This window comes from Botryllus schlosseri, chromosome 2 (assembly GCF_051294905.1).
Source record: "Botryllus schlosseri isolate E-star chromosome 2, Bs_hap1, whole genome shotgun sequence".
Classification (NCBI taxonomy): Eukaryota; Metazoa; Chordata; class Ascidiacea; order Stolidobranchia; family Styelidae; genus Botryllus; species Botryllus schlosseri.
The window spans coordinates 20084931-20112043 of NC_137237.1; the positions used below are offsets into that span (position 1 = coordinate 20084931).

The following is a 27113-nucleotide window of genomic DNA, read 5'->3' on the forward strand; positions in this document are numbered from 1 at the left end:
TACGCGACTTGATGTCACAGGCATATCGATCACTCACGCGGTGAAATTTTCGTAAGCAGTTTGGGACAGAGCTTGATTTCACTCGTAAGATTTAATAAGTAACGAATAACAGAGCCGTCACAGACGATGATTCGAATACCGATAAATTCTCACTTATTTCTGATCCCACCCTAATCCTTTGCGAAGTTGACGCTTATTCGAAAAGGTGTGAAATAATTGTAAACCCTACGTCGCTGACGGGATAATGCATCAGACATAGCGATCTAGTTATAGCATGGGTCGGAATCCATTCGCGGGATGTACTAGGTAAATTGAGATAATCCAAAACCGAATAATTTGACTTTGGCGTAGTGTGAATTGAAATAGGATTGACAAACATGGCTATCAACTTTCCCACAGTCCCATATTGATATTATACGCACATTGATTCGAAACAAGTAATGGAACATTGCAACTCTATTCGCGATCCGACTTTTCGTTTGTCAAAGCGACATTTTTAACATCTTACCATACTCAAAAGAATTATTTACAACATTAACAAGTGTTCAAAATCTAGTTTTCACTTACTTGATTATACCACTGCAACTCACAAATTTGAATTAATTCATTCTGGTTGTATTCATATGATCGGTCTTTTTTATTCAATTGTAAAGGTCGTTACTATTCTGAAGACAAAGTAAGCTATTTACTAATCGACACATAAATGACTTGACATAAACATATTATATTTTGAGTATACGAGATTTGAATGTCTGAACAATAACTGAGAAATAATTTATCACAATAAAATACGTATATTACAGCGTAAAAGATGTTTGAATGTCAGCAACTCTATGTACGGTCATAGTTACTACCACTAATTTACCCGACCAACTCGTCATGATCATTCCTGAAATCAACACAAATATGACCACTGACTTGAGTTAACCACAAAACAGCATCAAGTTTTAAATCCACTTGTAGCTTACGGATTATTTGAATGCTGGTTATGTTTTGTTGTAATTGAGTTCACGGAAATAGTATTACGTCTCGACATCTGACCATCTTACCATATTCAAAGAATCAACCACGAAAACATTGTCAAGTAAATCCGTTAACCGACCAACTCAACAGTATCAATATGAAAAACAGCCAAACATACACGAATCCATACAAGCACTAAAACCTAAAATCCATAACAAGCCTGGTTGTATTCATATCCCTACACGTCTTTTTTATTCAACTTGAAAAGTCGTTACTATTCTGTAAGACAAAGAAATTACTATGCGGTATATTTTGTAAGATAAAAGTAATTACTTCTCGGTGCCCGCGACTTGAGATTAACATAATATGTTTGAGTATGCGAAATTTGAAAGTCTGCCCAACATGTTGAGAATTCATTTCTTACAATCGAACGCAGGTGTTATATTGCAAATTATCATGATGTAAACATAAGGATTGACACATTGATTTGACATATGTAATAGTTGATCATGACTTGACTATTAAATTATTTGCGTTAATTAGACCCGGCGTTGTGGTAAAGATTATTGTGACAGCAACAAACTTTTCAGTACCATTGTTATTAACATATTGAGCTGTAAACTATGTGTCTAAAATGTTCTCGATTGGAAAATTATTCAGCCTTGGTACAAACCACGCAGAGTATTGTGGATATCAGGAAATATTTTACAAATGTCTGCATTAAACAAGACTAAAGATGAAACAACAATTTCCTTTGTTGAACAATAACCGGGGCAATACTTTATTGTCGGTGAGAATTGAAACACTTTCGCGCATTACCTGGTGTCAAGATATCACACTAGGTGAATTGACATACCACCATTTGATTAATGCTTAATCCGTTCGCATCATTTCACACTCACTTTGATCATTACAAAAGTAAATTGGAATATGTTTGCTAGGCACCACCTATTCAACTATACTTGAGTAATACAGAAACCTCTCAGCATTAATAAAATCGAAATGTGCGCTACACTGAAATCTACAAAAATGTGTTTGTATTGCTGTTCGTAGTAGCGATATCGATTTGAACCTCCATCATCTAACCAAACTACTGAGAGTCGTTGTCAATTTACATGACGTTCACTGATTACATACTAGAACTATTTGTGCAGCGCACACGATCAGAGAAATTGGACATTTTTCCATTGCCATTCGTCAAAGTAAATGTCGTCACAATAATCAGTCACTAAAAGACCATATACTTGTATGTGATTGAATCGCCGACAATTAACTCGGTAAATCAAACCCCTGAGAAATTTCACTCAGTCATTGGATAGGAAACAGCGTCGCTTAATTGGTGTGAGTCGTTTTTTCTAAATACTAATCATATCTGTCCAGCCAAGAACAATTTTCACTCACTTGGGTAACGAAACCAGTGTCCAATATCAATACAAGATATTTTCGTCACACAAAAATAATCAACTTCACTCGATATTCCCGTACTACGAAACTGTACAAAGGTTACATGCTTTTGTATGACATGGAATCAATACCGATCGAAGTAACCGTATTGGAGATAACTTTTAAACAAACACACTCTACGTGGTTAACATTCTCGTCGATTCTATTGTGATTAATGTATACTTCATGTGATCTGGATTCATTTCGATATGGCTAAACATTCAACCTCGACGGATACGAATTGTCACACACTCAAGTAATATCATACCAAATAGTTATTTACAAGACACAGAAATTTGTTTTGGTCGTTTCGACTTTATTACTGGAGATACTCATCACTTCGCTTAATACAATCTAGATTTAAACTCCATCGAACCTTTGGTGTCTATCGTTTTGCTGGATACGAATTATGTTAGTCTAAGTCTAAGAGTACACAATTTTCACTATCTTGGGTTATGAACTCAGTGTGTTAGCGATCATTCAATATTTTGTAGTATCAACTAGCTACTTCGTAGGATACGAATGATCATCCTCACAACTCTTACAAAAGTACGAAGGATATTTACATCACACAAAGTAATCGACTTTACTCGATATCCTCACACTACGAAACTGAATGGTTATGGTTTGACTCTACAAACTGTTCTGATGTCACAAGAACTTTTTCATACGAATGGTTACGTATCTAAATATTCAAATAATCCAACACACGACTATAGCACTTACAGAAATATCATAGTTCTTGTAACAAAGTTGTATAAGTATAATGTTTATCGTAAGTCCTACATAGCCATGATATCCGTCCGAGTTTGACTTTTAGAAAACATTATACCGACATCGCGACATCTTTCAAAATTAAAACCACGGTGACTGCTTCAGAGACCTACCAATGAAATTGCAGTATTACAGTTACTTCCACAAAAGAGTATGTATTCGACTTACTTACCACAAATCTAACGCACAAAACAATTTACTTTACTAACGAGAAGCACCGAGCCTCACATCAAAACAACTAGAAAGTGGAACTATATTAAAAAACGTCGCTAACCTTTGTGCACCAGCTGTAAATCACACAAGCAACATGTTTCAAGATTCTGGTTATTGAAAAACGTTAAAGTGTTTCTCCTGCACCAAGTCGTTATGTTGACGAAAGCGTATATTGTAATACCATGATCGATTTGCATTCGTTGGTCACAAACTGTCACTACTCCAAAAAATTATTTTTCACTCAAACACAAAAGCATACTTGTCGCCAATCGTTTTCATCAAGCACGAGTTCAAGAAACCTGCTACGACATGAATTGTTATTTTGATGTTGTGTAAATAGGTAATAATTTATTTTAGTAACACTACATCAACATCATCGAGTTGTGCGAATAGATTTACATGTGGTTTTAATCGAAGTACACAGCACGGTCTAATGTAGATTCATCTCTATTGTACAGCAACTCGGTAATCGAAATGCATTAACATTTAAACAACGATCTTGGTTCGTCACGCGAAAAATATCTTTACTGTCGCAACACTCTGATACTCTGCACAAGATGTGTAAATCCTTTTCACACTCATAATAATACACTAACGGGATACCGATGTCAAGCAACAACGTTTAACAACATCACTGACACTGAACATACGATACCTACCCAAGTAAAAATATCATTTTCACCAGGAGGTCAGTCGTTACTTGTGTACAATTACCATTTTCCCTTGGGAGTTTAGCGTTACCCGAGTAACAAAACCATTTTCACTTGGAAATATAGGTTTTCCCTCAACAACAAACGTTTTTCACTTGGAAATATATTTTTTCCCTGGGTAACAAACCCCTTTTCACTTGGAAATATATTTTTGCCCTGGATAACAAACCTTTTTCACTTGGAAATATATTTTTTCTCTTGGTAACAAACCTTTTTTCACTTGGAAATATATTTTTTCTCTGGGTAACAAACCTTTTTCACTTGGGAATATATTTTTTCCCCGATCAACAAACCTTTTTCACTTGGAAATATATTTTTTCCCCGAGCAACAAACCATTTTCACTGAGCAACAAACCCTTTTCTCCCCAGGCAACAAACCCTTTTCGTTTGGAAAACTATCATTTACCTGAGTACCAATACCATTTTCGTTTTGAAAACTGACAACTACACCGGTCAATTTGATATTTTTTGTATATTGTTACAACAGACAGTGACAAAATATACACCAACAACGACTCCGATACATTTGTGTAATCAAATATTCACTTGCTCTGATGCATCCCATCAAAATCATTGGTTACTCACATACAATAACAATGTGCTGTTGTACATCGACATGTATGTTTTCGGAATTGGCGAATAAAGGGGTTTCTGATATGTCCGTGATGTCCGGGTTCGTGCTTTGGATTTTCCAGAGTCAAAATGTCTGAATAAAACACCTCCTTGACGACGGTTGGTATGTGGATAACGGTGTTCGGAAAACGGTTGGATTTATGTCACCCATCGCGATAACAACTCCAGGTCGAGTTTTCCTCCCACATGTTTACTATATTGTGTCTTTATTGGTCAATGTATGTCTCGACATTCAGTTTGAAATCGGAAACCCTGATAAAGTACGTAACCGGATCCGGATATCAACTGTGAATCGCATATTCGACTGTGAACGCTCTATTGATATATGCTGTACAGTTCACTTTCGCCGTCGTGCGAATAACCCATGTTACGGTTCCATGTTTGTGCGTCTGTATGTCATGCTTCAGATTGACTCAGAGTCATTGCAATGTGGCTTATTGGTATTGTTATCAGGTGACATTCGATCTACATCAAAACTACCGGTTATGATAATGTCTGTGGATCGATGTTTGTATACCAACACATTGCATGCAATGTCACACACCTCCATTTGCGCGTATACTGGTGTGGGCAAACAAGCGCGACGTATGTCTGGATGGTATTTTTTCGTGGAAACACAGGGTGTAACATGTTTACTTTGAATATTGTTCATTGGTTTATCGATTCACAGTTGATATCCGGATCCGGTTACATACTTTATCATTTCCGATTTCAAACTGAATGTCGAGACATACATTGACCAATAAAGACACAATATAGCAAACATGCAGGAGGAAAACTCGACCAGGAATTGTTATCGCGATGGGTGACATAAATCCAACCGTTTTCCGAACACCGTTATCCACATACCAATCGTCGTCGAGGAGGTGTTTTATTCAGACATTTTGACTCTGGAAAATCCAAAGCACGAACCCGGACATCACAGAACTATCGCAGTCTATTGTCCAAGTTTCCAAAACATGCATTTCAGTGTACAAGAGCATATTGTATGTGGTTAACCGATGATATTGATGTGATACGACCGATGGGGTATACTCTGAAACCGGTTGTCTGTGTATATTTCCGTCACTGTTTGTTGTAACAATATACAAAATATCAAATTGACTGGTGTGGTTGTCAGTTTTCAAAACGAAAATGGTATTGTCACCCAGGGAAAAAATGTATTTCCAAGTGAAAACGGTATTGGTACTCAGTTAAATGATAGTTTCCAGACGAAAAGGGATTGTTACCCAGGAGAAAATGATTAGTTACTCTGGGTAAAAGTATTTTTCCAAGCGAAAATGTATAGTTACACTGGGTAAACGCCGGATCTCCAAAGGAAAATGATATTTTTACTCGACTAAACGACGGACCACCAAGTTAAAATGGTTTGTTGCTCAGGGAAAAAGGTTTGTTACCCGGGGAAAAAATATATTTCCAAGTGAAAAAGGTTTGTTAACCAGAGAAAAAATATATTTCCAAGTGAAAAAGGTTTGTTAACCAGAGAAAAAATATATTTCCAAGTGAAAAAGGTTTGTTACCCTGAGAAAAAATAGATTTCCAAAGGAAAAGGGGTTTGTTACCCAGAGAAAAAATAGATTTCCAAAGGAAAAGGGGTTTGTTACCCAGAGAAAAAATATATTTCCAAGTGAAAAAGGTTTGTTACCAAGAGAAAAAATATATTTCCAAGTGAAAAAGGTTTGTTATCCAGGGCAAAAATAGATTTCCAAGTGAAAAGGGGATTGTTACACTGGGTAAACGATAAATCTCCAAAGGACAATGGTATTTTTAGTCAGGTAACGGCTGACCTCCAGGTGAAAATGGAAATTTTACTTGGGTAGGTATCGTATGTTTAGTGTCGTTGGTATTGTTAAACGTTGTCGCCGGTAGCCGTTGGTATACTATTACGAGTGTGAAAAGGATTTGCACGCCCTGTGCAGAGTATCGCGGTGGTGAACATATTTTTCGCGTGACGAAACACGATCGCTGTTTAAATGTTAATGCATGCATTTCGATTTCCGAGTTGCTGTACAATAGAGATGACTCCGCGTTAGACCGCGCTGTGTACTTCGATTAAAACCACAAGACCACGTGTAAATCTATTCGCGCAACTAGATGATGTTGATATATTGTTACTAAAATTAATTATTACCTATTTACACAACATAAAAAAATACCAATTCATGTCGTAGCAGGTTTTTTGAACACGTGCTTGATGAAAACGATTGGCGACAAGTATGCGTTTGTGTTTGAGTGAAAAATAATTATTTAGAGTAGTGACATTTTGTGACCAACGAATGCAAATCGATCATGATATTACAATATACGCTTTCGTCAACATAACGACTTGGTGCAGGAGAAACACTTTCATGTTTTTTCAATAACTGGATTCTCGAGACTTGTTACTTGTACCATGTACCGTTGGTGACTATAACGGCCATTTTGTATGATAGTACGTTTAGCTGTTTTGTTGTTAGGGCAATCACTTGATGACTCAGCACTTTTTTTAGTAAAGTAGATTGATTTGTGTGTAAGATGTAAGCACCGTAACTAGAAAACATATGTACTCTGTTGTTGGAGTAGCTGATTTATTGCTATGACACGGACATATCCTGAAACCTTGGTTGGTTTGTTGTCTTACGAAAGATGAGGTGACCTCGGTGTCGTAAATTGTGTTAACTAAACCGGATGGATACCACAATTGTGCTGGACTTACACATGGTATTCGCATACTGCACGCATACAAACTTTTGTGTAAACAACTCTGATGTTTCTGTTGGTACTAGTGTTGTGTTGAACTATTTGGTTCTTAAGACACATGAACACCCATTCAGACAATAAAGGTCATGTGATATCGAAACAGTTTGTAGAGTCTAACCAACCATTCTTTAGTTTCGTAATGCGAGAATATCGAGTAAAGTTAATTACTTAGTGCGATGTTAATATCCTTCGTACTTTTGTAAGAGTTGTGGAGTAACATACCAAGTAACTAGTTGACACAAACAAAATATTGAATGACTGCTAACGCATTGAGTTCATAATCCAAGAGGGTGAAATTTGTTTACTGTTAAACTAACATAACTCGTATCCAGCGAAACAGATACAATCCGGTGATGTGATGTTGGTCAATATCCATTTTGTAAAGATTGAGTAAATCCTCTTCCGTCAGGTGGGTGTGGTTCAAATCAATAGCATGTTACACATAAACATCATTTGTATTGAGGGTGATATTGTTGAGTGATGATGCCGCAACAACACAACAAGTATTATTTTGTATCGTGTGTTTGTGCTTTAGGAATAGCGAAGTGTGTGATATTTTGGATATCTGTGTTCGGCTGAAACTAGGGTTGTCCTTGGGTCTTGTGTTGGGTAAATCAGAACTATGTCTAGAATTCAAGCACGTCCAAGTAACGTCTTTTAGTGACAGAGTATTGTGATGACATTTACTTTAGCGAATGACAACGGAAAAATTTCCAATTTCTCTGATCGTGTGTGTGTGTGTGTGTGTGTGTGTGTGTGTGTTTTACAAATAATTCCAGTACACCTAACTATAGGATACATTTAGTAAACATCGTGCAAATTGTTTCTTTGTGATGGTAACGACTTTCGGTGGCTTAGTTTCATGTCGGGAATTATTATTTGAGGGTTCAAAAACAATTTCAATCAATACTAGAAATGAACAACAATGCAAAACACGTTTAGCAAATAACGGTGTAGCGAGTACTTTTTTGATATTACGAGTGTTGGATACTAGACACTTCTAGTTGAATTGGATGCATCTAACAAGCATATCACAATTTACTTTTACAATAATCAAAGTCTTAGAGTGTATAACCTCGCGATATTTTACATTTAGCACGCACAATGGGGAGTTACTGAAATGATTAAGAATTGATCGCTAGCTTCGAACGGTACTCGATACTCAAAGTGATATTTTCACACTCTGTAAAGTGCATATGTTTCAATTCTCTGTCGCAAATTCCGACAGTAACGACATTGATGTTAAATCCTCACCCGTGGTTATTGTAAGTGAATCCTAAACATCGCAACAGTCGGTATGGAAATCGAACGCGTGCGTACTTTTAGATAGGTGACACTAACAAGTTTATTACACCGTGAAATACTCTGAAACGTCGATTCGTGATTGTGTTAGCTATATTCATCTTCCATATCTGTGGACACAAAGATATCTTGACTTTGGTTACAACTCACTCGAAACGAATTGTCGCGGGTAATCTAGAAAAGCACAAGTCGAAGACGAATGATTTGATTTCAATAAACTAAAAAATTCCTTTTGTTTTGATGTTGGATTTAATGCAATTTGTATGACTATACCGAATTCGAATCCGAAAGTGCAATGTTACTTTAGTAGAAAAATTGGATGACTCGCATTTTGATATTGATAGATGTGTAGAGTAATATGACTAGTTTATAAAATCTCGGTAATGTTTTTTCGTCATGTCTGTGATCAACAAATATGTGATCAAGTCTTACCATTCGATATTAACTTTCGCAGTCGGTGTAATTTGTTGAAGTAACAATACCGACGAGTTCAATAATATTCCCCATCGATGCATTCGAATAATCCGTCAGCTGCAAGCGGATTTAAAACTTGATGGTGTTTCGCGGTTAACTCAAGTCAGTGGTCGTGTTTGTGTTGATTTCAGGAATGATCATGACGAGTTGCCTGGGTAGATTAGTTAATGTGGTTGTAACTACGACCGTACAGAGTTGCTGACACCCCAATATCTTTTATGCTGTAATATACGGATTTATTTGTGATAAATTAATTCTCAGTTATTGTTCAGACATTCAAATCTCGTATACTCAAAATATAATATGTCCAAGTCAAATCGTATATGCACCGATTAGTAAATACTTTGTCTTCAGAATAGTAACAACCTTTACAATTGAATAAAAAGATAGAGCATACGAATACAACCAGGATGAATTAATTCAAATTTGTGAGTTGTAATGATATATTCAAGTAAGGGAAACTAGATTTTTAACAATTGTTAATGTTGTGAATAATTCTTTTGAGTTTGAAATGTGGCTGGATCAAAGTTGGTAGTCATGTTTGTCAAACCTATTTCACTTCACGCAATGTCAAAGTCCAAATATTTCATTCTGGATTATTTGGATTTATCTTTAGTACATCCCGCGAATGGATTTAAAGTTGGCAAATTACCAAAATGATTGAATAATATCGGGTCAGAGATAGTTGGTATTGATTCTATAAGTGTTAAAACAGCGGCGTGGAATGTGTGAATGATCCGATGAGGGTGAATGTTGGTGTCAGTAATATTCAGGTTACGTTCGATTCAACAGATCGCGTTAATAGGATTTGAGTTGGGTCGAATCAATACATTCAAATACGATTCAACTTGATTTGTGTAGTGAGTTACACTGATGACTCCCACTTTATCAAACGATATGACATCGAACAGCGTCAACACTATGCAAGTCGGAGCAACTTCAAATTTTCACGTCGGCGTCAAATTCGTCTCATCACCCAAAAGAGGTGGCGTTAGCCAATATCTCAAAGGTATATTCATCGATGGTAATAACGAAGAGATATCTTTCACGTGTTTCAATCGTGATTTGTTCGGGAACATTGAGAAAGCATTCACCAAACGAAAAAAACTCATGGTCAAATCCGGTTGGGTTCAAATTGATAAATTTACTGGAAAACCCACTGTATTACTTGTTCGGGCTTCGTCAGTAACTCTACATGGAAAATCGAGACATACGACTGAAGAATACCCATTATTGACCTGTGAATCGGTATACGGAAATAAAGATGAATACGTCTCGATCGCCGCTACTTGTGTTTCTCGAGAAGAGAAGATGGTCAATTCTGGTGCCGGAAAGGAGTTGAAATTATACAGTTTTACATTGAAGGATGATACTGGCGAGGTGGTTTTGGATCAATGGAACAAAGCCTCGCTCGTACCCGGGAAGAAATATCAACTCACTCGTGTTAAAAACTGTGTCGACAGATTGAGAATCGATCAGTTAACTAGACTTGTCGAATTGAAAGAATAGTTTGCTTATTTGTATCTTGTAATACAATATTTCCATTGGCAAGAAATGTATGACCTATGTGATTCGACAACTGGGTTAGCGCGGTGTTGTTCTACTGATCGAGGTGCGAAAATTACACTATCGCGGTGAAGTCGCGGTTGTGAACAGCAGCATATTCTGTAGGTGCGGAACAGCGGTATACAAGGTGCGAATAATCCGATCTGAAAGTCAGCGTGCTATTAAGGTTACGTAGGAATCAATAGGCACAGTGCGAAAAGACGCCGCGGTCTATATCCACAACGTTAGTTCACTACCAAACAAGCCATGGCAGGTCATCGCCGCAGCCTATACCCACAACGTTAGTTCACTACCAAACATTCCATGGCAGGTCATCGCCGCAGCCTATACCGAAAGGGTGGGGTCACCAACACGAGTTTTCAAGGTATATCATCACCGCAGCCTATACCTGAAAGGGTGGGGTCATCACCGCGCCAATAAGAAACAATGGCAGGTCACCACCGCAAGGGGGGTCTAAAAGGGTGGGGTCATCACCCCGGGTTTTCAGGCAGGTCACCACCCCGCCCATAAGAGCCCCAGGCACATCATGAGAGATCTACTATACTACTTTCGCCCACCACAGCCTGAATATAAAAACGCGAAGCCTGAAATGCCAGTTTCAGGAAATAATCCTGTAGTTTAACTTTGAAAGACCATATGCTCAATGCTCAAATACGCCTGTGTGAGTACAGGCCTATATATAGCGTAGGCTTACCATATTTTGGAAATCTAAAAAGAGGACACTTTTTCAGAAATTTGAGACTTGCAAAACCGGAGAAGAATTCTAAAAAATCGGTGAATTTTTCCCACTTTGTGATCGGTTGACTAAAAAAAAGATCATCTTTTCGCTCAGAGCTCAAAATACCGTTTGAGCGTCACCGCTGTGCTAATTTACGGCATATCACTCGCATTTTGCTGTAAATATGACCTAAATTTTCAAAAAAGAGGACAAAATCTCATAAAAGAGGACAAAAGGGCGTCCCTCGAGGACACTTTCAAAAAAGTCAAAAAAGAGGACAAATCCTCTTAAAAGAGGATGTATGGTAACCCTAATATAGCGTGACAATCCGATCCGATCAGCTGCATACGCAATCGTTTTACCCTACGCTGCACCTTACCTCGCCCAGTTTCACCAGGATTGAACTCCCGATTGGCAGTAAAATCTATTTCTCGATAATAGTCAACCGGTATATCTATAGAAAGAACATACATCCATAAAATAGGTTTCTTAACATCCGGAAACAAACAAAGGAATGCCAACAGTAAAAACGATTGATGATAGCAATCTGTTTCAACTTACAATAATAATTTACGAGATATATTGTCCGCGAAATGGTGCAGTGTACGCGAGAAGTGCAAAATGAACGAAGCCGATTGACTAAAACACTGCGGCGAGACGCAGTTCTAACGCGTCAATGTGGAAATTGATGAGACGTATGCTTTATAGGCCACCGCTGACCGCCTTCAATGACACGGTGAGCGGCTAGCAGTACCGAAAGGAGACGGGCAATTGCGAAGGAGCGGGGTATTGCGACGGAAGCCGAAGCTTCCGTTGTAGCTGTTCATGGGCCCGATTTCCGACAAGAATTGGTCGTGGCCGTCGATGCTGTCTCTTGAGTAGCCTGGGGAGAAGAATGCATACAATTATGTGTATATATAATATAAATATCTACGCGTTTTAGATAGTCGAAGGGTTGAATTTCATGTAAGAGCAGACGGATGTCAATTGTTTAACGAACCGCAAGGAATATTGACAAACTAACAGCAATGCAATCAGAGATGGTGAGTAACGAAGTACTTAAACCAGGGGTGTCAAACTCAACTTGGGTCGCGGCCGAATTCAAACATTTTGATCGCTCGCTGGCCGGATCGGCCAATTGATTGCAAAATGTTACCTTCAAACCCACACCATTTTCACTAGAATGCCTTATTATCAAAGCTATACAGCATACATAATAGTCCAATAGTATATAATATAAATTTGAGATCATATGACTATGCTAGCAACGACGTTTTTGTTGTTGTTGTTGTTGTTAGTATTGTACATGTACAGTACAGTACATACGGCGTTCGGCTACTAAGGCATTTTACACCACGTTATTTAGTATCGAAACTATAATTCTCGTATATAAATTAACTTTCAGTGGTGAGAAGCGTATATAATTTCAGTCTTTTACTACTCGACTTGAATCATTAAAATTAATACTCAATTCAGATTCGAGTATACTCGAATCATCGTGCCTAGACCTAGTCGTGATGCGGCGTTGGCCTGCGCATTCGTTGTGAGGGATACAAGAGATTTAAAAGTAAACGCGAATGATGGAATTCAATTGAATATTAGGCCTATCGTTCATTTTTCATTTTTCTTCGTTCATTCGATTCATGCTTTCGGTGTACGCAAGCAGTCAGAACCGTCGAGTTGCCTTGATGTAATAAGATGGCGAAAAATTGGGCTAGAAATAGACTTCGGGTCTCCCAAACGTTATTTTCCCGACTCGCGTTCACGTGATATACATGAGATAGATTCTCCGGCCCACACAAATAAACAGATCGTCTACGCACAAGCTCCAAAACTCCATGCAGTCTCCTGACAACCGCACACCACCACTGAGAATACACGAAAGTCCTATTACCTGCGCCCGACCTATTTCTCTTCTCCATGTAGATATGACCATCGCCAATATTGTGGAACCGATCTACAGCCTTGCCTTGTATAGACTCGCTCCTGCCGCGAAGCTGTTACAGTGCATCAGTCGCGGTATTGGATAAAATAGAAGATGTATTGGATTCGACTCGACTCTTACCTGACCGGTCTTCCTCAGGTTTTGCTTCACTCCGTGGTACTTGAAATAGTTCTGCACGTGCTTGTCGAAGTGGGAATTGTAAGGGGGGATGGCGGGGCCCAGCTTAGGCTGGACTCTGGCGTAGTCCGTCTGTAACAAATAAGCACAGATGGCGGATGAAGGCAGATTTTATCGGTCACATCCAGAGGCTGGGAGTTACGACGGCTACTTTCTCGAAGTACTCAAAGTAGGTTTTGACTACTGCAGTCGAGTGGGAATGTTTTAGACTACTCCCATTTCTACTTCAACATTTCTGCAGGCAAAAGTACTTACTTTTTACGCTTTTGGTTTTGAAAGGTAGAAAGTATTGGGATAAGTTCTACCACTTACATGGGTAAAATATAGTCCCTGTATAACAGTAAATGAATATATTTTGGAAAATTGCGCAGATTTGCAGTGCCGGTACAATCATTTTGCGTTGGTCGCGAACTGATCCATCTTGAGATTTCAAAAGTAGCAACCTCCCATTAACTGCTGAAATTATGCGACCTCTCGACCAAATCTATCTCTCAAAATTACTTACTTGAGTACTTTTCAGTCCTTTCATTTTCTACTTCTACTTGAAGTAGTTTTGACATGTCTTGTATATCGCTACTTCTACTTCTAATTGAGTACAGATTCATGGTGTTAGTTCTACTTCTACTTGAGTAGCAACGCTGACCACTATGATCTCCGTATACAAAACGCAACCTCATTCCCAAAAGACAACATAAGTAATTGATTTCACTGGTCTACAAACCGGTTAGCATACAACAGCAACAGATCAAATATTGTTATTAAATCGTCTATCATGAAACCTGGGTTGTTGTAGTACAGAATGAGTGAGTTTTCGATGAACTTAAATCCAGTGATTCTCTATCTATCTATCTGCTGTTTCGTAAAACGTAAAAGTTTGCAAAACAACAAACATTGTATTGTTGGTATATTATGTAGAATAGAATTGTTCCCTCCGGTACATGACCTAAATATGTGCCCCTTTAAGCTTGCTTTGAATCATTAGAAGAAACAGGATGCCTGCTTTTCCAAAGAAAAAAGGGCTTATCATGATAACTTGCAAGAATTTATCATTATTAATCCACGCCTGTACTTATCATGCTAATTCTTCTCCGCCAGTTTTCATATTCTGTTACATCTTATCGGAATCGAGGAGAGCTGTTTCCGAACGCTTTTTTTTGGTTTATTGCCATGGTATAATGGGCTTATTTTGCATTGTCTATTATAGACAACCAGATGAATGGAGATTGCATAATAACAGCTTAACACGAAACCTGAAGTGCGTGTTACTTCACAATAGAAATAAATATACATCGTTTCGACATAGGACATTTTGTGACCTACGCCAAATATCATGTGTTCTATGCTGGAAGAGAGCCAGAGATGAGCATTGATTCATTTTTGATTAATTAGTGATGTTTTTATATGGTTTCGAGGCTTTTCCTTGCAGGATTAAATGCCAGTTCTAAATACAAACAGCTTACATTCTGGGTGGTTTCTGATTTGCCGTAATATTTTGCTGCGAACTAGAGTTGGTTGAAGGGATCGGCGTTGCTACTCAAGTAGAAGTAATAATTTCCAAGACATCTGAAAACTATTTCAAGTGGAATGCGAAATGAAAGGTCTGAGGAAGTCAATAAATGTCTAAGTATATTTAGTCGGTGGGAGGATGGTCGCATACATTCAACAGTTAGTCGGATGTGGCTACATACGAAATCGCAAGATGCATCGATGTAGCTAACGCAAAATGACTATGATGACACCACCCATGGGTAGAATCTATGAAAAATATATTAAGTTACCGTGATTCAGAGGCTATTTCAAGCGTTTCTTATGACAATTTACCTCATGATAGTGGTGGAATATCATCTTGGACTACTTTCTACTTAAAAAAAACCTAATTGCAAATGTAATTAGTTCATCCAGAATACTGTTCAGGTAGATGTTGAAGTAGTTGTAAAACGTTACCAATTTCAGTAAGTACTGCAAGTAGCCTAAATATTCTTGATTACCTCGAAAAAGTAGAAATATTAAACATATATAATATTTCAACTATGTGATGTGATAGAGCAGGGGTTCTCAACCCGCGGCCCGCGGGCCGCATGCGGCCCGCAGACGGTTATTTTGCGGCCCGCGACATCTTTCATTATAAACGCAATTCCTACTGACACGATATTGTTACATAATAATTTAGCTACTTAGAACTCTTATCGCACCGTCTCTGTCTCGTTTGATTTCTGATTCTTTGATATGTTCTGGTTTCTTGATATATGCTCGAGTGTAGATTGTTATTGTTTTGAATCGGTATTCGGCTGGATTCTGATTGAAGACAATTTCGTCGTGTAGTATACTTTTAAAGAGCGTTTCACTCACCGCGAACGGTTTGCACGGATACAAGCACAAAGAAGGGGAAATTAAACGGCGGAAACTGGGTTTGTAAGTCTGCGTGGAAAAATTAATTTGCTTTCTCAGATATAAACGGAAAACCTGATGTGACATATTTGTCGAAGATCAGTTGTCGTAACGAAGTGTAGAGGCTTAAAATTATACCACGACACTTTCTTCTGAAGTTATACGTATCGCCTGATGTTAGAAAAAACATTGCTAGCTAGGTGTCACGCTCACCAATCCATATTTCGAGGCATTGTTAAAATTGTCGACGATGTTACAGACATATGGTTCAAAATTGCTTGGAATATCGCCAAATCCATGAAATTTGCCAGAGAAGGTGTCATTTCAACAAAACCTAAACATACTATGCGAATATTCGCTGCTTCCAGAACTTAACAGCAAGGACAACATCATCTGACAGATGTTAAAGCTACAGTTATCTGATTGAACCGTGACCAGAAGAGTAACAGCAATGTCAGTCGATCTTTCATCGCATGTTCTGAAATACGTTGCCGCGTAGACTACTTTAACCTAGCATCGGACGAATCCACTGACTCCACAGACACTGCAAAGCTAGTTATCTGAGTGCTTTTTATCAGAGTGGAAATGCTGGCAGAGAAAACGCGGGGAGGGCTGAGCGAAAAACATCATCAACTTAACAAAGCTGACTCCTATATGTACGACTATTGGTGCAGGGCTCCAGCCATGGAAGGAAAGGAGTGGTTGATTGATTTGTTCAGAAATGACCCGAACGCCAGACTTCTTCTCATATCACTGAGAGCTCAAAGTGATGATGGCCTTTGTAACGAAAAATTCCCGTAAATTTATACTTGCTCGCTCACGTATTGAAAGAGAGAGTTTGGTTTTCTGGTGGACGGGTTTGAAGGTGGATATACCGACTTGGCAACTAATGTAATACACGCTCAATGACGGGTTATACTTTCGCCGCTGGAAGATAATATTCTCACAGAAAACAACAACTGAAAACTTACGAACACTGCTTTAGAATGCCTAAAAATGTACTAAACGACGGTATACGACTGGTAAATAGGCTACAGTAGCCTACATTTAATAGTAGCCCACAAATACATGGAAATAATGTTCTGCGGCCCGCAACGTCTTTTGCTGTTAAAATGCGGCCCGTTATACAAGGGAAGTTGAGAACCCCTGTGATAGAGCAAAAATAACGTCAGATTCGTATTCAGCGCCCCAAATTAAGTATAATTGACCCGAAGAAGTCCTGGAGCAAAAATCATGTGTGTTTTAATAAGTAGACATTAATTAGTTCGTCCGACTTTGGCTGCCCTTTGGTCTACCTCATCTTTCAACAACCTCGAGGTCATTAATAGGAATCGAGATCAAATGCGCCGACATACCTGAATGCTACTTAGTGCCACGCCGTCCAAAATAAAGCCCTTTTCCTTGGCCAGAAGTTGAGCTTTGGTTTGCGAGGGAGCGACGGTTTTCGGTCGCTGTAGCTTCTTTGGGATTGGGTAATCAATCCGTGTTGCGCCCTGTAAAATCACGTGCTAGTCATTGGTCAAAATTGGCAGCAATCGATTTCCAGCACTACCGAGCGTCAAAGGTACGGGGCTATCACTGGACTCGCGTATCGGGGGCTCATTGCTGGGGCTTTTACGAATTGTGAAACACCCTCAAAGCCGCGTGTTGCAACTTGCAACAAAGGCGTATCTATAGCCTGACTATGTAGTAGGCAGTGGACACGCAAATGGGTCCAGTCTACACGCGACGCGGACCCCAAGACGCAAAGTGCATTAGATAATCCGATCAAAGCAATTCCACAACTAAATATGGTAATACCGTAACTGCAAACCTTTGGGATTGTTTCTTCCCTGGAAATAAAGGCTTTCTAGTCGTTTAAACTGGCAACCACGCGCGCTTAGCGAAAAATACTGCGTATTACCACCCTAAAAAGCGGTTCATGTAATCATAAGTTCCTCCACCCGTGATATATATCTCCATATTATTATTATTATGACTATAGTAGCAATTTCAAGCTGAGGTGGTCAGTAACGAAGTATACATCTACTTTCGGAGTATTTAAGTCGCGGTTATACCCGCATGCACTACTTACTCGGACGGTTATGATGGTTATGACGGTTACTTTTCTTCTACTTAACAGCTTTCAGTTCTTAGGTAGAGCTAGGCCTGCATACATACTTATGACTTACTTGGAAATCACTACTGGTACCTGTACTTGTACTTCTACTTAAGTACCAACGATAACTACTTCGACCTACTCTGGCGCGATGCAGTCTGTAACGAAATATATTGGAAATTAAGCGAGCGTGCACAATACGGAGAATATATATAGGCCTATATCTATGTGTGAATTGGTGCTTTCGATTAGATATTACCAACTATACAAAGGTAGTGAAAGCAACATTTAGTACCATAAAGCGCCGTTGACCTGATTTGTACCTTATGCAACGGTAGAAATCATTAGAATACACGGTTTTATTTGCATTTGCAGTCCGGATTAGTGCCGTACTAAACTCGAAAGGACAGTCTGATAATAATAATGATTATGTGACTATATATAGCATCTTCGTTCACAATATTCGAATGAAACAGTTGATTTGCAATGAACCATTATAACTCCATTTCTTCAGCAGATAACCTGAAGGTAGGTTACTATATACTGATGAGTTTGCAGAGATGACTCGCAAGACTTTCAACTGAAACATATCCTCAAACTCGACATACGGAGACATACCTCTTCATCCGAGTCCATTCCGTCTCTTCCGTACCTATGCGGAACTAACAAGCATCAAAGGTTACACTTGCCACTTGTGAGAAGTGCATAAAACTAAACCCAGTGATGACCTATCCGGGTATAGGGAGAGTATACTGGATTATGAAAAAGGCAAATAAAGCAGTTAAATTTATACCCTTGGAATGTATTGTTATCTAAATAGTGACATGACTAAACCCGGAAGGTGAACTGTAGCAAACTAATGAAACTCGATGATTGATGAAGCGTTTCGAAACAGATTTGGATTAACTTTATCCAAAGCAAACCATCGCGCGACACTCGAGTAAATATGTTTTCTTCCAAGTGCCTGTATTTACGAGTGGCTGGAGTGTCCTGGTGCCCGACTTCATTTGTGTAAACAGTTCTATTTGTATTCCGGCACCCATGCGAAGTTATAGGAATTATATTAAGTATTGTGGCAATCGTGACATTCTACGAGAGAGGCTTTAGCGCTTTTAAATTGAATCAATAAGGACCGATACAATGCAATATAATAAAAATCATCTAAATCGTTAACGTCTGCCAATAAAAACTAACAAAAGTGAAAATGCAGTGAAACATACAACGGCTTTACTTGATTCAATTATTTTTGCTGTCCCTGAAAGGGTGACTATCACTTCTTGCATTTGTCTCAATACATTTCTGAAAGTATACATCTCTCCACTAATAGAACTCTCGAAAGTTTGAATGAGCATTAAGCTGAGGTGGGCAGAAACGAAGTACTGTTACTTTTTCGGAGTACTCAAGTAGGTTTACCTTCCTGCAATACTTAAGCGCGGGTATGTTTCTGGACTACTTCCACTTTTACTTTACCAGTTTGCTGGCAAACTTTCCACTTCAAGTTTAGAAAAGTAGAAATAAGTTTTGTTATAACTTTGCGTATCTTTTGTGAGGGAAATTGACATCAGACCCGTGTGAAATAGTAGTACTTTCCAAGACATATCAAAATAACTTCAAGTGGAAGTGGGCAATGAACGTGGTTACTTTTAAAAACGTAAATTAGGCAGAGGGTCACATACTTTCTGCAGTTAATCGGGGCTGGCTATTGTCGAAATCACAGGGTGCATCTTCGCAACTAATGCGAAATGAATAATGATGGGTGCAATTTTGGCGCAAATTTTCAGTAACTGTGATAAGGGAGGCTATTTAGCCAAGCATCTATGACAATGCCATTCACTCCAAACCACTTTCTAGCCTTACAAATTTAAAAGTGGGACCACTTCTGAATGTACCAGGCCGCAATACAAACGTGAGCCACTAGATTTACATAACTGCGATTCAGAAAATCACAACGAATTGGTTTACAAAACATTCCCACATATCTTATTCTAGGATTGCATTTAAAACAAACGATGTTTTGAAAGACTTTAAAAGACAGTGTTTTAAACAAATACCTTTTTGAAGAAAACAAAATTGTTTTTTTCGTACGTTGTCTAATTATGCCATAATTGTGTCAATGCGTCCGAAAAAACATGAAGATGGGCCTATGGACGATTTGCACCTAAAATAGTCGACGTATACGATGTGGGGTCGCTGGGACCCTCGAAATCATCGATGGTTTTGATCAACAGATTTTGCACGTAGATAGATCAATGGCGCGGAATGGGTGTTCTGATGATGATGACCGCCGACCGTAAAAATGCTGCATAACGATGTAGTCCAGGTTAAAGATATTTTTGGTCCGTTTATGACAGTGATCGGTAGCCCTCTTCTTCGAAGGATCCATATTTACCCTACATTTTCAATTGTCAATGCCAATCCACTGTGACGTCACAATTAAATATTTGTGACGTCATGGTTAAACAAAAAACAGGAAAAAAACAATAAAAACATGTTTTAAACAAGGGCCTTGTTCTAAACATGTTTGTTTTTAATTGATTTTTGTTTTAAATGCAACCCTATCTTATTCACGTCAAGATGCGATGCCGGTGTCAGGCGATATCGGCTGCATGGCGACAGGCGCGCGTATGCGACTCACTTGTTCGATTCGACAAGATAGCATCGCTGACCTAAAGCTCACAAGAGACGGCTGCCCTACTCATGATGGAAACAAACCAAACAAAACAGTGCGATCAGCCATTTAGTGAAATCGAAACGATACAATAGAATTACATAAAGCAGTGGTTATTAAACTAAGGTCCGCGGACTATAAATTTGAGGGGTCCGTGAAAGGCCAATGTTGAAACTACGACTCTGTAAAACTGCATCGTCCTTTATATATATAAGATATGTCCTCGTTTTGGCTTAATTGACAGTGACACGGGCTGGGCGTGAGGGTTCACCTTTTTCGGACATCATGTTGCTCAAATTGATGGCCCTATTTTAGTCACCAACTTCTCAAATTTTGCGGTTATAGGCTGCTCATAATTTTGTGAAGTTCGGTTAATTTTCTCGGACTGGGTCTCAATAGGGCGTGCACGCAACCACCCAAAATTTAGGGATCCACGCTTAAAATGTTTAAGAACCCCGGACATAATGCGTTTTGTTAGCGACATATCAAAGTATACTACTCTCCGAGCAGAAACAAAATAAACGTTGCCATGGACATTGGACAGTGCATAAACTGGAAGGAGAATAAGCGTACGGCGTTACTGAATTGTAATCGCATTAATCAAAGAGTGTCGCTGGCTACAGCAACGTAGTTTTATCCGTTCCATAGCAAAATATTCAAAACGTAACAAACGACTTTTGATAGTGTTTTGACAACTCCACAACCACGGGCATCACCCGCGAATAAGCACTGCCGACTCCTAATGGCCTGCACTATTACTAGATATCGCTCCGAGAGCTCGCGACAATGAAGAGTTATCTTTCGACTCAGATAAGCTAATCCCATGTTTATTCGAGCCGTCCTTCAGACCATTATCGCCGAAAACATCTCCAAGAATTCCACCAGGATAGAGCTATATCTAACAGGATTGATTGATAACTTGTCGTAACCATCGATACGCGCTCGCTGACTAACTCGAGGATATCTTTCTGGCCGTGAATCGTGCGTCGAAACTGCCTATAACCGCCAAGTAACACTGTCATGTCAGCTCTTGTTTACTTTTCATTCGGCGTGCAAGCTGCTGTTTTAGGCCAAGTTGGGTGTCTGATTGAAAGACCGCTATATAAGTCGCTTGGACTCCGTCCTTCCGATCTTGAGGCGTTTTGAACTGATGAAAACATTAATAATACGAACGGAGCTATTAAATCCAGTGTCGTACCAAGACTAGTGAAAAGTCGACCTCAAATTTCGACTACGCCTAAATATAAACATAGCATGAAGGCAACAACGATTGATTATTTGACACGCGTAATCCCGCTTTTATGGAATATGTCAGAACGGTCAACTTTTCATTCATTCATTCGCCCATCAAAGCAGAACCGGCGACAGACAAACGGCCGCGTAATTGCGCTTACCGTTCGCATATGATGAACGAGCCGGACGTAGTCGCGCGCTTCGTCTGTTTCGGGTACGTTGCCTTCCGTCATCGGTGGCATGTCTAGAGCGGGCTCTGCGGACGCGGATCGGCGTGAAGATGGACTCGGCGGGCGGTGGATGAAGTAGGCTCTGGAACAGTAGCGGCCCGTGGTTTACGGAGCCACGACGTCAAAACGACTAACGAAGAGTATAGATTATTGGAAAATACAACAATAACATGCAAGTTCTATATTGTCGGCATGTAGGTTGTCAAGAGTCTTTAGAGAGAGAGTCTCTATTTTCATCAAACCAAAATACATAACACACGGCAGTGGTGGTGGTACAGAAAATATGCATGCACAGTATTCGGTATTAGATAGGAATGATCGATAAGACCGTGAAGGTCATCTGGTCTGATCACACCAGCATCAAACAGGTACACTTGACTCTAAACAGTCTGGCTGTAAAAAATGTTACAGTAGTTTAAAAAAATAAAATAGAAGAAAAATTACGCGATGGTAGCAAATGATCAATGAAGCAATGTCTGAAGCAAAGTAACCATCGTTGGCACAGTAGAGTTGTAAATTTCTACTCAAGTACAAGTGATGGCAGATATTGCCGAGTATATAAAAAAGTAAGTATTCCAGAATTTTGCCGACAAAATAATTTATAATAATCATTGATTTGTTCATTGATTAGCATTAGGTTTTTGTTGCAGTGAAATCGGTGGAAAGTTGCACTTATTTTTCACAAATGTTACATTTATTTTTCTCAAACGTTGCACTAAAAAGTTGCATTTATGGACAAGTTCCTTGAAATTATTAGGGTATGAGATGCTCGAATCGATCCATATCCAAGGCATTGTAGCAAAACTCAGTGTTGGCGACTTCAACAAAATCAATGGCCTGAAAGATTTTACCTAGTGAAAAGATAATTTTCGGCGGTCTAACGTGAATGTACGTCAAATCAGAAAGGACGTCAAATTTAAATAAAAGTGAAATAATCAAGCGGTACATATAGTTCCAAATATTTCCAGTGATAATTTAGTTGAATGAAAAATCGAAAAAGTTGCATGAAAAAATGGAAAAAAGTTGCAATATAAGATTCCTCCAAACACCTTAAAACACCATACTACGTAACTTCTGAGTATTTAGGAAGCCGCCGGAAGCTGTAAAAAAGTTGCAAAAACTTGCCTTATTGATTATAATATTCATATAATATAATTTAGAATATATAAAAAGTATTTATGATATAATTATATTAAATAGTTATAACGCTAATTTATAATATTGATTATTATTGATTAATTATTATTATTTGCCAAAAATAAAGGTATAATAAAACCAGGAAAATCGTGTATTTCATCGATTTCCATCACATAAGAGATTGCAAATCAGGTAAACGGCTCTTTCATGTACCAAATTTAGCTTTGACATCCATTCCAATGAGTGAAAACGAGTCTAATATACCAATCCTTATGGAGATATATATAACATCGGCGGAGGGAGTTCTGTTTCGTGTGCCAACCCCAAGAAGGCACAACGAGGTGGAACACGATACGCAGAACCCATACACCGGTTGTCGAAAATTCGTGTATGAAGGCAGCATTTGTCACACCAGAAGCCATTTTCCCGATTTGCACCCTACGCTGCGGTTGTGGAAACCTGGAAAGACACCGCCACCTCTTTTCCACCCATGTATTTACAGTGTGGTACACCAGTCAATCTACCTCACGAATTCGCCATACATGATATACAAAATGATGCTCAGCATAAGTAAAGAATAGGCCTAACCAGTAGGGTTTTCCATAGTTTGGAAAATCTCAGAAATGATGCGTATCCATTACCCAGTAAGTCTTGCGTATATTTATGTGCACAAAGTCAATACCGGTTTCTGCAAAACTATATAGTGTTCCGTATAGTCCCTTCGCAGGTTATTGGGTAGATTGGCCGCAAGCTCGATATCATATATGGGTAAGATTCCAAGTGTTCACTGCTTCATTTGGGATGACCATCTGTTCGGATATGATGGCGATTAAGCAGTTGGGTATTGGTGACATTTGGATGCTATCGAGCAGATTTGTTGACGGTTCATAGTTCTGAGCAATTCCTTGGGGTTGCCAATACTTTCGAGAAAATCATACATAATTTGAGCCTAACTTCCTCTACGTGGGAGAAACTTCATTTCACCCACACAATCATCCTTAGTATACAAATGCCCGATATGCTATTACCAGAGGTGATCAGTGCAGAAGTAGGAATTGACTTTGTCTAAGTACTCAAGACGGATTACCCTATACTTGCTCTGCTTACTCAAGTTGCTATGTTTGCATATTACATCAGCATTTCTACTTGACAGATTTTTAGCCAGATCTACCTAATTTTTACGCTTTATATTTAGTAAAGTACAAAATAGTTTTGAGATATGCTTGTATCACTTTTATGAGTCAAATTTTCAAGAGGTGTTGTGTCACGGCAATTGTAAAAATTGCATCTAAATTTGTACTGTCATTGGTCATTTTGCGTGAGTCACGAAATTTCCCGTGCAGTTTCGAAAGTAGACACCTACGCTAAAAGTATGCGACTTTTGGAAGTTATATACTTGGGTACTTTTCAGATTTTCCGAGGATTCCCAGGATTTCCGAGGATTTCTTAGTACCAATTGCCAATATGCTATTACCTCCCAGCTTTCTTTGGCTTCGTAGGGTAGGACAGCAACAGAGGCCGCCTCGGTCCGTGCAAACCAATGTTTGTGTTCGGATTCGAGAAAACTTGATGGCCGCTCATCGTTTGCTGTCAAAACAGATTTCCGTCGCTGATTTCCAGTTTCGACGCGAAAAAACACGCAGCCACGATGCATACCCGTAAAGCCTGCAAAGTCACAGGCGACAGCACGTACGTTTGCTGATGGGAGTCCAGCCTCGAATCGTACGTGCATTGCGCGTTGGCAGCGTACGGGCTTTTACTCCTGGCGCTCAGCACGCGGGCGGACCGCGCCGGCCTACGCCGGCCTGATCTCGTTGGCATCCTTGCAATCGCAAACAAACGACAAAAAATCAGCTTAAAGCCTTCCAGTGTAAATGCACGACTGCACGTGTTGACCGGGCTTGTGCAAAGTAATTAATTTTCAAAATTCGCGACTAGAATTAGAACTGGAACTACTCACTCTTCAAAAGTTGCAACTAGAACTAGAACTGGTGACAGCGACTGATACAAAACCATTAACAAGATTAAGCTCCAAACTTATCTAGTTTTGTTTTATCGAAATCGGATCGACTTTCCACATGGACATCAGTACAAGCTTAAAATGGGGCGGAGTTCGATCCCAAATCCCACCACTATTTGTAGTGACTGGTCTTAGCTAGCAATGTCTGCAAGAAAATCACGCAGCAGAACTCCGGTATTAAGATTCACGTCAAACGACGACACGTGTTTTCTAGTTGTTTGGTAACAAATTCTTTTTAAGCGCGCAAATAGAACTAGAACTACTTACTTTTCCAAGCCCTCAACTAGGACTAGAACTAAAACTACTCCAAAATAGTAGTAAGTTATTGACCGTCAATCTAACTATTATTGGTAATTTGTAGAAGTCTGAGTCCGACGCTAACTCTCGTACTTTAAATCCCCGGAATCGAGAGCCCGCGATTCCTGAATATCATCGAGGTTGAACGCTTTCTCTCGCGGCTTTGACCTTTCCTGCGTGTCGCCGGTCTCCTGTGTCGGTTGATCGGCTTCGACTAACTTGACGAGGAAGGTGCCGAATCCTCGCTTCGCTCGCCTTTGTCCTCTTGGCAAGAAAGGCCGCGGGCGGGGCCTATCATACCGCCTTACAGAAGGCTGTACTATGGCGGCCATACACAGATGTTTGTGTGTATATCTCCGGCGTATGTATTTCAACGACGTGTCATAAAAACTATATCAAAACACGGTGTAACTGATACGCGTATCGGCAGATGCGCCGTGTTATTGGTTGCGGTAAAGTGTGAGCTAAAGGGACGCGCTCTGTACGTCGCAAGTTACCAAAAGTAATAAAACGGAATAAGGTATATATACCAGTGATTCTCGGCTATGGGAACCGCCTGTCAACTTTCCTGTCGGTCCAACAAAAATGACACAGTTTTATCTCTCGTTAGCAAAATGCAAGTGGTTGTAAGCTTCTCCGTTGGTCAGAGAAATTAAACATCAACTCATACATTGGGTGAAAAATTTGAAACGTACTTCTCTGCGTACGTCACAATGCCGCAAGAGTCGTAACAAACGATTTTAACGTCGCGTACAACTCGTTTAAAACATTATAGGTGAAAACTCAGATTCGTTATATTTCGACAGCACCATGTAGCGACATTTGGAAGTATCATAATAGAGTCCCAAGCTAAAAGGGCCGATAACTACGATGTACATGATGTAGATAACATATGCATAGTAATTAGAAATTAAACGAGATAGAAAGATCTTAAATATCATAATATGTTTAAAATCATGAAGGATGCAAAGCCTCCATACTAATATGATTCAATACCCAATACACTTGCATCATTTAACGATATGCTAACGGAAGAAGTATGCGCGTTCGGGTCAATTCGCGACTAGAATAATCAACATACACAAATGTACAAAGGGCGAAGGTATGCGACTGGAAATCATCGATGCCGGGTATTGATAGCACATCAAAGGATCGTATTTTGTTACATGTTTTATCAGCAACGGCTGCTCAATGTGTCGAAAATGTATCGATCTAAACCAGTACTCGGTATAAATATAAACTATACACATATTGAAGCTCAGGAATTTTATGTGAAAAACACTAACAAATTATAGGCATTACTATTACCGTCGTACGTTCATCATCATCATCATCATCATTGGTTTATTAGCAATTTTATCAGTTCAATACACTACAAAAAATGC

At 39.2% G+C, this 27113-nt stretch overlaps 2 protein-coding genes across 2 annotated transcripts in view; one reads left to right on the forward strand and one right to left on the reverse strand.

Moving 5' to 3' along the window:
• LOC145434080 (histone deacetylase complex subunit SAP30L-like) overlaps window positions 1–27113 on the forward strand; it is a 127625-nt gene that overhangs the window by 41420 nt on the left and 59092 nt on the right. The gene's annotated exons all lie outside the window — the stretch shown is intronic.
• On the reverse strand, window positions 12008–27060 carry LOC145434066 (uncharacterized). Its single transcript, XM_080311349.1, has 8 exons — window positions 25822–27060; window positions 25068–25233; window positions 24886–24998; window positions 22206–22356; window positions 17401–17538; window positions 13601–13729; window positions 13430–13532; window positions 12008–12418 (listed from the first exon to the last, which is right to left on the reverse strand). Exons 1-8 carry the CDS (start codon window positions 26058–26060, stop codon window positions 12261–12263), a joined length of 1197 nt encoding a protein of 398 aa, XP_080167475.1. The 5' UTR covers window positions 26061–27060; the 3' UTR covers window positions 12008–12260.